This window comes from Lactuca serriola, chromosome 4, assembly GCF_051521515.1.
Source record: "Lactuca serriola cultivar US96UC23 chromosome 4, Lser_US96UC23_V15, whole genome shotgun sequence".
In the NCBI taxonomy this organism is placed as follows: Eukaryota; Viridiplantae; Streptophyta; class Magnoliopsida; order Asterales; family Asteraceae; genus Lactuca; species Lactuca serriola.
Genome location: NC_136411.1, coordinates 91169360 through 91181058, shown reverse-complemented (window position 1 = coordinate 91181058; position 11699 = coordinate 91169360). Strand labels below are relative to the sequence as shown.

General features: G+C 35.7%; 1 protein-coding gene across 1 annotated transcript; it reads right to left on the bottom strand.

Moving 5' to 3' along the window:
- Positions 1 to 1398: 1398 nt before the first annotated feature.
- LOC145102102 (F-box protein At1g61340-like) lies at positions 1399 to 2632 on the bottom strand. Its single transcript, XM_079039457.1, has 4 exons — positions 2444 to 2632; positions 2152 to 2350; positions 1989 to 2063; positions 1399 to 1859 (listed from the first exon to the last, which is right to left on the bottom strand). The coding sequence occupies exons 2-4, from the start codon at positions 2341 to 2343 to the stop codon at positions 1635 to 1637; spliced, it is 492 nt and encodes a 163-aa protein (XP_078895583.1). The 5' UTR covers positions 2344 to 2350; positions 2444 to 2632; the 3' UTR covers positions 1399 to 1634.
- Between the last annotated feature and the right edge of the window lie 9067 nt (positions 2633 to 11699).

Here is an 11699-nt window from a genome sequence, read left to right as displayed (position 1 = left end):
TTTATTGATAAATGATGTGTTATCCATTCGTAATCTTATGGATTAAAAAGGTTGAAGAATAATTACACCATAATATGTACATATCATAATAAATTATTTTTTATATATGTATCGTGTACAAAGTGACAATCTTTTAATGTCATTCCTTTTCCATAATGTGACAAGTAAAGCATCATATGGTTGTTGAAAAAGAGAGGCATTTTCATGTTTGGAAAGTGAATAGTAAAATAGAAGTGATATAAAGAAAATAATTGAAGAGAGATGGGCACATTGCATAAGCCTTTAAATTCAAGTATTCATTTGGGGCACTTTTTGGTACTTTAAATAGAGACAAGTGTTGAGAGATTTCTCACTCAAAGGGGCCAATCAAGAAACATTTATGTAACAACAGTTAACACATACATGATAGCTAATCATACATCATCCATCATATAAACTCCAATATAGTTATTTGATATTATAAGGATATATCCGATCATTTTAACAGTCAATATATAGAAGATAAATCTTTTCTTGTCAAACATTTATATATAAATAAAAGTTATAACTTCTAGTAAAAAGCTACTGACATATAACGAAACTTCACATCGTAGATTTTCTTATAAATCCCTATTAATAGTACATATCAAATATATATATAAGTTTGAGACTTTGAGTTATCTCAAGTTTAATGTAGGTCATAGTTAGTAAAAATATTTATTGATGTTGGTTAAAGTTGGGCTTTCATAAAAATATTGGGCCACCAATGAACAGTCCGTCATCAATGGTAGGCCTATTGGCAGTTAACTGAAGTCTGATGTTAATTGATATGTCGTCGTCGACTGAATTTAATAATACAATCGGCTCAAAGTTTATATAACAAAAATAAAGTTGGGCCATCAATGAATACTCCATGTTATTCATGACTCATGATCATGGAAAATACTTTACATCAAGGGTATGTTTGTCTTTTAACCGATTCACTTTTTAATTTATATTTAACAAATCATTTTGGGTTTTCTGTTAAGAATTTTGAGTTTGTAACTTCAAAAATAAATCAAATTTGGGAGTAAGAGTTTAAAGTTTTATTTAAAAAAAAAAAAAAAAAAAAAAAAAAAAAAAAAAAAAAAAACTTATAATCCAAAAGCTATTTTATGAGCTTTTGTGATAAATCTTGATTGCAAACAAATTCCTAACAAGTCAACATGGCTAAGCCATCATAATTCAAGAATCAAAAACCCTTGAATACTTCATGTTCATATTTCTTCTTGAGAAAAAAAAAAGATGAGTGCAAAACGCAATTGCTTACTCCTCTCACTACTACCAATAAGAAGATAAATCACAAACAAAAAAATGATAGACCAAATTTGTGCATATACAATTCCAAAAAAAATAAATAGTATATCATAAGAAAAGAAGTGGAAAACATATATTACATTGAAGTAAAGATTTGGTTTTTAACAAAAAACCAACAATAATCAATTACATCTTCATAAATATCACTACACTGACTAGTGTCTATGCTTTCTTTCCTAAATGTACAAGCACATAACCCCATAATCTTCAATGGAACAATTGAAGAACCCTAAATTGCTTTTACAAACAACATCATCTTCTCTATCTTTCCTCTCTATTTACAAAAAAGTAGATACTTTCTACAAATTCCTCCTTGAAAACACTTCATCTTCAGCATCAGAAGTAAATAAGGCAACCGAAATGGAAGCCAGTTTTTTTCTATCCAATCGAGAACGAGCTACTCTCAATTGTCTTGGAGCTCCAATTTCATCAAACTCAAGTGATGATGGTTCTATGGTGGATCGAAAAGCAGGGACCTTTTTTGGTGTATTATATTCAAAATGCAGTTTCTTTGCTATAATAGCCTGTAAACATTAATCAATATAGAAATTAGAAGCAATATCCTAAGAATGTGCCTTATACTTATTGTATTTATCCTATTTATGAAACGCAATAATCAAATTGATCATTTCTGAAATGGGAATCGAACTTACAGCTTCTCTAATCGGTTTAGATACATGAAACAGCCTCTTCAGATCATCATGGTCTACACCACATAAGACCCTAATCTGCAAAAACACACACAAACACCATCAGTCCCTGAAAATTTGGGATCAATTCGAACTAAAAAAGCAGTCTTCAATCACGGGAACTTACGAGAATATCTTGAGGGAGAGCTTCCAGCAACGATCTACTGGCACTAAAACTGTTTCCCATTGATCGTTTCTTCGTGGGCGAAATCGTATCGATAGAATCGATATCCATTTCGTTCAAAATCAGAATCCTCTTCCTACCAAATGAACTCGTGCGTTTTACTAACCCTAAGCTGTAACTCCTACCCAATGCCATTTTAGTCCTGATAATTCCATCAGAAAAGATCAGAACTGCGAACAGAATGAAGAAGAAGAAACCCTAAATCAAATGGAAACATGGGATTATATGAACGAACCTTGTTTTGAAATGGGGGATATGAACCCTAATTTCTTGTTGTCGTAAATTGGGATTGCTGTAACGGATGTTCTTCAGAGGGAAACAACACCAAATCTGCAAATGTTGTGGAGAGGTTTAAGGGTTTTTTGTTATGAAGATAATATAATCGAATTTGCTTTTTCTTTCTTTTGAAGTGCGTGGAAATGACGAACTATTCTGTATTTTCACGTTTATGTGTTTTATATTCGAGTACGGGAAAAGTAGCCGTTGGAAATAGAGGACACGTGTGAGCGTGTCATTTGCTGGAGGAAGCTTCGAGGTTGTGGTTTTGCTGACGTGGTGGGTTTGGTCGGTTTTGAGTCGGCCGCCTGTAATTTTTCTTCTTCAACACGGTTACAGGAATCCTATGTGATTGGCCGAATAGGGATGCGACACGTGTCGTGTATTGAGGTTCAGATGTTGACACGTGTAGTAGAGTGGATGGACGGTGAAGATTTAGTGAAGGTGGAAATGTGGAGTCAATCGTGGTAAGTTTGTTCTATTTTTTCGGCTGTTTATGACTTTCACAGTTGACGCATGTCAAACGCGGTTACCCACAGCCGGCAAACAGAATTACATTATCATGTCCAGTTGTCCACAAATAAATGGTTTTAAAATATAAATTTAATCAAAAATATAGTTTTAATTAATTTATTTAGACAAAATAATTTTAATATTAACAATCAGCTGTGATGAAACGATGGATTCGTGGTTAAGGAAAATAGAGTTGGTTGGATTTAAATTATTGTTAAGGAAAATAGAGTTGGTTGGATTTAAATTATTGTTAATAATCGATATCTTTTTCTTTGATAATAACTGTGCGATTATCCTTTAGAAATATTACAATGTTTATTATTGGCTCTAGGTTTCGAACTTTCATTCATTATGAGTTAAATAGCTTTGTTGTTGTATTTTATTGAGCCTATTATAAATCTAGCCTTTTTTTCTTTAATTATTTTGTAAACAATAACAAAAAATTAGCAACTAGTCAAAAATAATCAGTAAAACCGCAGATGAGTCTAAGGTCCCGTTTGATAGTTTCTGTCTGGGAAAGTGTTGTCTGAGAAAATTTTCTGACTGGGAAAGAAACCATACTTTTTGTAATTGACTGTGCTGAATGATGAAAAAAAGTAATACGTTGTAATTCAATAAAAAAATAAATTTAAAAAAATTAATAATCCAATAAAAAAAAGAAAGAGGCGGGGTTTGGTGTATAATTGTCTTTCCAGCTCATTCAGCCAGAAATATATGATTTTTGGGCTTTCTGGGAAAGACATATCTTACTGGGAAAGACCCCTTCTTTGGTGCAAATCAAACAGTATTTTCGGTCCATTCAGCCAGAAATATTTGTTTCGACCTGGAAAGATACGTATCAAACGAGGCCTAACTCGCTTTCAGTTTCATCGTACTCTACAGAAAAAAAATCACTTTTCCCCATGAAATCACAGATGGCTTATGTCATCTTAGGTTTCATCTCGTCTCATCTTCGGTTTCGTTTGTTCTTTGTTCCTTGGATGCCAAAGAATGAAACCACAGGTGGGCATATCTCATATGCGGTTTCTTCACCTCGAATTCAGTTTTATATTAATTATTTTTGTTGTTACCCAAGGGAATTTAATTGATTTTTTATGGAGAAAAATAAAGAGTTTATGTTATCATTACATCTGGTACCGAAAACGGGTTTTGGTTGCATCAATTGGAAGTCTCCCATATATGTTGTATCTTTTTTCCTTCCCACGACACCCGATCCAAATGTGACTACCCCCTCTATTATTTTGGAGTTATGTATTCTAAAGAGTCAATCTAAAAGTGTTTATCTTAGTAATTAGAGTTTTGGCCCAAGTCCTTTAGGGTTTAGGTTAGGCCACTTATACATCCTTATTTATATGAGCTTTAACTGTCACTACTAATTAAACAATTTATTATTTTATATGCTATTAGAGCTCTAAGGTAAAATCCTATGGTTGACTACAACTCGTAACCGCCGCACTCCACCTCCGAAGACCTTTTCTAATAGTTGTCAGAGGTGTTTCTCTGTCAAATTTTCCCCCCTTCTTCAATCTTATTATCCTCTTTCTCCTCCTAAAGAAAACTTATCTCCTATAAACAGTCATCGTAGCCTATGTTGCCTTCTCTGGCGTCTTTTAGCGCCGACTTCACTAGACATCAGTTCTTCCTTGTCATCGTTGCATCTAGTTCTAATCGATGAAGTCCTCGTCACCTCAAGATCTAGTCACCGCTTGCCACCACCATTTTCTCTGCTGCTTGCAAATCCAGTTGTTGTTGTCACTACCGTCGATGCATCCAATTCTTCATCTTTGTCGGCCTCCATCTTCTACATTTTATCTTCATTTATGTCTTGTGTTTTATGTTTTTGGTTTTCCATATTAATCGTCTCTTCTTGCTCAAACTGTCCGAGGGGGATGTTGGTGATTAGGGTTTAGGTTAGGTCACTTATGTAACCCTATTTATATGAGATTTAACCCTCATTATTAATCAAACAATCTATTATCTTATAGTTTATTCATCAACGACCCTCAAATAATCGAAAAAAATATAACTTTGACAAATTTTCCACCTTATGATGATATCAATGATTTGATCTAACCATTAAAATAATTGATATTTATAAAGATCTTTGAACTTGTATAGGCAATATATTTCATTTCGTTATATCGAGGACAAATTAAGGCATCACTTACATATACAACAACAACAAAATCCAAAATGAAACCAAGAACAAAACCGAAGATGGCATTGCCATATGCAGCAGTACAACTCTTTAATGCAAAGTATGTGCATTGCAGACTTGTACCATCGCATATGACAATGCCACATATGGTATCGTTTGTGGTTTCATCTTAGATTTCCGAATTTCGATGAAAAAAAAACCAACCAACATTCAAATAACTTCTACGTAAGATTCTACAAATAACTAGCAACTAAAACATTATTGAGTTATTCAGCCATTAGAGAAGATTCCAAACAATTGAGTGCAAAAAATGACCTACAAAAATTTTAGGGTTTAAATATAATTGGCTAATAGACTGGGAAAACAAAGACGAAACATGAAACTATAACCCATTTAACGAAACCGAAGGCGATTTATTACCAAACCCAAGACGAGGTGACAAAACCGCAGATGACATGGCCTCATCTGCGGTTTCGGTGGCTATTTTGTGAAAAGTCTGAAATTTTGGCTATTTTTTGTAAAGTCATTAGGCAAAATAGCTAGGGTTATAAATTGCTCTATTTTATTTTACTTTTATGTTTATATACATTTTATTTTATAATTTTATTTAACCATTAAGAATATTAGCTAAAAGCATACTTTATCGGTAATGATTATAATCAAATACTAAAAATAAATCAAAGACAAAATTATGAAATGGTCCTAATGTTTTATCAAAAGTCACAAATTTAATTTGTGCTAACCTTTTTGATGAATGTGGTCTATATGGTTTCTAAAACTTGCATGAATGTTCCTTAGCTACATAAAACAACTTATTTACCCTTTATCATTTTATTTTGCAATTTTTTTAATTTATTTCATTTCAATTATAGAAAGAAAAATTAATAAAAAAATAATATAACCCTCCTACCCTACCCACTTTTATACTACTACACACACCACCACCATCCACCATTTGGCCGCCAAATCTTCCTTTGGCTTCCCTTTTGTTCTAGATAAGTCGCAACTATTCCTTGAGAAATCCTATGTATTTGGTGTTGTTTGAGTTTACTTGCAAGTCTATCACATACTCATCTAGATGACCTGCCGCCATATTGTGCGCAAATTGATCCCCCCCCCCCCCAATCAACTAAATCTTGCCTCGTTTCCCTCTAATCAAATCTCTAGCAATGTTGATTCAATGGTAAAACAAGGTGTTGTGTCAGATTTAAGCACTAACCCTTCTGAACCAGTCTCAATTTTGGATCTCATGGTTGATGTATCGACTCTAATGAGGTATTAGATAAGGAACATTTGGTTAAACCTCTCTTTGGTACTTCGTATTTTTCCCCATTTCCTCTTCATTATAATCAGAGTATAGCCAAGGAATTAGATATTTTTTGCTCCAATTATTAACAATGAGCATAGGGTTGGATTTTACAAGCATTTTAATTCTTTGGATGATATTGCTAAGATAAGTATGGCAAAGACGTTCCATAAAATTAGAAGTAAGAATGGAATTAAAATGAGGGCTGCCAAAGATTGAATCCATTATAAGGTTTAAACTTATTATGTGAAGAATGTAAGAAAACTTGATTTATCTCATGGCTTTAAAGTTGTTGTTGTTTCTATTGTTAGGATTTACGGTATGGGGGCTTAGAAGACACATAGAAGCTGAGGTGGAAAGGCACCCTATGCGTGAATACCGCCCAGGTGTCTGTAGGTGCCTTTGAAACAAGATGATTTTCCCATCAAGATCTTTTATTTATCATCATAATATATACAATACATTTGGGCTCCAATGGGTTGTAAGTACAATAATATAGTACACATAAAAGGGCTATACAATACATAAAATACATATACACTAATACGCCCCTGCAGTTTGAGCGGGAGGTCTAGAGTGAACGCTCAAACTAGATCGAAAACTGGTGAAGAGGGATGTAGGCAAACCCTTGGTGAAGATGTCAGCATACTGAAAAGAATATGGGGCATGAAGCACACAGATTTGACATGTGGCAACCTTATCATGCACGAAGTGAATATCCATCTCAATGTGTTTCGTGCGTTGATGCTGAACTGGATTAGACAATAAGTATACAACACTGACGTGTCACGGTAGACAATGGCTGCTTTGGATAGAGAAGAATGGAGTTCTTGAAGGAGGTTGCGTAGCCAGCATGTCTCGGCTACCGCATTGGCAACACCCCTATATTCCACCTCCACACTAAAATGGGAGACGGTTAGCTGACGTTTTGAGGACCAAGAAAAGATGTTGTCGCCAAGGATCAAGCAGTAACCACTAGTGGAGCGTCTAGTGATGGGACACCCCCCCCCCCAATCAGCATCAGAGTATGCAAGGCCCGTTGTAGATGAGGGATGTAGTTGGAGCCCATAGTCAACAATACAACGAACATAGCGAAGAATGCAATTTAAAGCGTTAAAATATGGTTCTCTCGGACCGTGCATTAATAAACATATTTGTTGCACAACATAGGATAAGTCTGGATGGGTAAATATGAGGTACTGAAGTCCACCCGCCATACTGCGATAAAGCGTATGGGTCAAAAACTGGAGACCCCGTGTGGTCCATTTACAACTGTGTCAGTTGGAGTTTTGCATGGGTTGCAGTTTGACTTATTCACCATGTCAAGAAGCTCTAGCGCATATTGTCTTTGAGAAAGAAAGAGACCTTTGTCATCTCGAGTAGCAACAATACCCATAAAATATGATAAATCACCCATATCCTTCATGGAAAATTCAGATGTCATAAGGGATATGATACAATGTGGATGATGCTGTGAGAATAATTTCATCTACTTTGCAGCCCTTTGATCCACCTCTTATTTTGCAGAGGATTGTTGATGTGATCTGCAAACCTTCCCACGCTTTGATATGGTTGGATCTACTATGCAAGTAGCATACTCGGATCAAGCATCATCTCTTTGGTTCAAAGCGAGTCCGGGAATATCTGAAGGTTGGGCGGACGGTCTCTCAAGCGATTCTTCCAATATTTTGCATCTTGTGGTGAAGGGAAGCCCAATTATTAGTAGCAAAAAGAGAAAGTTGAAGGGCTTCGCTCTCAGGTTGATGGATCAAGAAATGAATGAAAGGTTGGAAGATCCTGTCCAGGGGGAGATCGAAGTCTCAATGGGATGCATTTGCAGAGAGAAAGAGAGTCTCGTATCCAATGTTCATCCTTCCCCTATCTTTGTTTGCCACCACCCGACTTAATGGTAAGAAAGCCCGCCTCCTAAGAATGAAGGAATGGATTAATCACCTTTGGGGCTGGTGGATGGATCGCCTTTCCTTAACATAGATGGTGGATGGGCTTCACTTAACAAACAAGAGAATGGGCCATACGGGTGCCTACATTGTTAGTCTATTTGATTTACGGGAATAGATATTTATTGAATAGAAAGAATGAAATCCTATTTTTGCTAACTATCTTAGTTTGGTTTTCTTTTGTATGTTTGCATGTATGGGAACCCTAGTAAAAAATGTTTACTACTTATGCTTTTAGAAAAAGAAAGACTTCTTCGTGCTGAAAATTGAGTTTTTTCCTTTTTTCTTTCTATAGTGGAGATAGTCACACGTAATGACAGACATATTATGAATTTGTGGTAAGAACGGGTTTCGTTCTAGTGCCCGATAAGAATATTCCAAAGCTTTTGTATGTTTGATTGCAGCTAGCGCGCTTGACTAAGAAGATAGAAAGGGATTTTCTTGCTTCGTTAGTAAAGTCAAGTTTTTGGCCTTATCTTGCAGGTGACGACGACGTCGAGTTGACGGCAGAGAAAGACTGGGCATTCAGGCGAGCCGCCCGGTGGTGTGGTACGTAGTGGGTTTAGTACGCCCCTCTTTCTATTATTGCTTTGAAAAAAAAGCAACAATTTAGTTGACATTTTGTGCCTTAATAAGAATAACATTTTGTACCCCCGTATCATTGTTTTGAAATCAATGACTTCGTTTTTATCAACCATCCTAATTGTAGACATTCTCTATTAACCCTTTAAATAGCAAAGGGTGATGCTTAATAAATTATATGTGTCTTTTGTTATATTGTTATTAAAAATAAATAAATAAAGAGTATTAAATAATTAAGAAGTTTTACATTTATTTGTGGAACTTAGTGAGTATAAGTTTCAAATTAATGTTAATATAATGAATATAAATTACTAGTTGTGAGACTCATGTATTACATGGTTTAACTTAAAAAACAAAAAGTTAAATATAAAATTCTAAATATTTAAGAAACTTTGAATTTATAAGAAAATAAGAAAATAATGAATTATTATAATAAAAATGTTTTTTATCTTTTAAATTTAAGCAACTAATTTAAATAAACAAATAAATAAAACTAATAAGCTTTAATTTTGAGAATTTTAGAATTAAAAGGTAAGTTTTTTAATTACATTGATACTGTAACATCCCATTTTTCAAGTAGCTTCAAATTCATCTCTCGGATTCTAATTAGGTCATTTTGGCCCTTGATTTAAAAGGAAATGGCAAAAGGAGGCCCTAGTGGCAAAATGGTAAGTTTGGAAACTCAAGTAGTATGTCGGGCGTACATGTGGTACGCTGGGTGTACGTGTGCCAGGATGGAACCCTAACTTTTAGGGTTTGTGGAGTATTTAAGCACCTTATTATCCATACCCTCCCATCCCTTTCAGCCTCCATACCTCCCTCAGCCGTCTTGAGAGAACCCTAGCCTCCTAGTGACCATTCTTGAGCTAATAAGTGTGTTTTAGGTGCCTTCAGGAAGGAGCTTGTGCATCAAGGAGCCAAGGATGGAAGATTGGCTTGTGGATATTGGTTCATCATCTGTTTTGGGAGCTCCAGAAGGTAAAAAGCTTGGAACGTTATTCTAGTATGAGATAGATCTAGTCATTTTAGCTTTATGGAAGCAGTATTGTCCCAAAAGTCCCAAAATGGTGCATGTTATGTTTTGGACAAAATGAGTTGTCCTTTCAGACCTTAGAAGAGGTCCTAAGTGAAAAAAATGGTGTCCCGATAGCTAGATTTGTCTCATGCATGAAGTGGCAAGGTCTTAATGGTTTAAGACCATGTGTTAATAACTTTATGGACATTCAAAGTGATAAAGTTCGAGACTTTATAGTCTTATGGCACATTTGGTCGATGGATATGGAGTTTGGGCTTAAGTGCTTAAGCCATTAAGCACTTTTTAGGGTTTCGGTGAAACCTCATGTAAATCCAGTATGCTCAGCGTACTGGGTCAGCCACCTCGATGGTGGTCAACATCTGGACGAGTACGCCCCCGTACCAGAGGAGTACGCCCTGCGTACTTCCTCTGTTGGGCTTTTGTCTTTTGGGTTTAGGGTTTGGAGTGTTTTTTTGTACTATCTGGGCTTGGGCCTTGCTGGACTCTCTTAATAATTGGACTTGGGCCAAGTTTTGATATTGGACCTTGGATTTAGGCCCAATTAGGGAGTTGGGCCCAATTTGGTAAATTGGGCCAATAATGGGCTTTGCAAATGAACTTTCAAGTTAAGGACTTGGTATTGGGATTTGGCCCAATAAAAAGAATGGACTTAATGAGTTGTGTGGACCCTTAGTCAAGATTGTTATGTTGTGAATGACCTGGTTTTATTATCTGGATAGTTCGGGATCCTTGGTGAGGCGGCGATTTGGGAGTTCGACTCTTTGGTTCGGATCTAACATTGCGAGGTGAGTTATCCTCACTATACTTAAGGGTCTAAGGCACCAAGGCTGACCCTTTTCGGATTGTTATCCTGATATGTTATATGTTGTTATAATCTGTTAGATCGGTATCCTGGTAGATAGGATGATATATGTTGTTATGATCTGTTGGATCAGTATCCTGGTAGATAGGATATTATATGTTGTTATGATCTGTTAGATCGGTATCCTGATAGATAGGATGATATATGTTGTTATGATTTGTTAGATCGGTATCCTGGTAGATAGGATGATATATGTTGTTATGACCTGTTATATCGGTATCTTGGTAGATAGGATGTTATATGATTTTATGATCTATTAGATCGGTATCCTGGTAGATAGGATGATATATGATGTTATGATCTGTTAGATTGGTATCCTGGTAAATAGGATGATATATGCTGTTATGATCTGTTAGATCGGTATCCTGGTAGATAGGATGATATATGCTACTATGATCTGTTAGATCGGTATCCTGGTAGATAGGATGTTATATGTTGTTATGATCTGTTAGATCAGTTTGTCTGTCTATAGACTGTTATCTGTTATATGTGCACATGTTTGTTTGGCGGTTGAGGCTTGTTTGCTTTGTGCGAAAGCCAATAGACCTGGGCATTCCAACTTGTTGGTTGTGGGCCGTGAGTATTCCATCCCGAGGATGATTGGACTCATAGTATGTGGGCGTTCCAACCTGTTGGTTGTGGGCCTGGGGTATTCCATCCCGAGGATGATTAGACTCATAGTATGTTGGCATTCCAACCGGTGGTTTAGGGTCTAGGGCATTCCAACCTGATGGTTGACTGGACTCATAGTATGCTGTTTATGATTATATGGGTATTGTTGTGGGTATTTTGGGGTAACT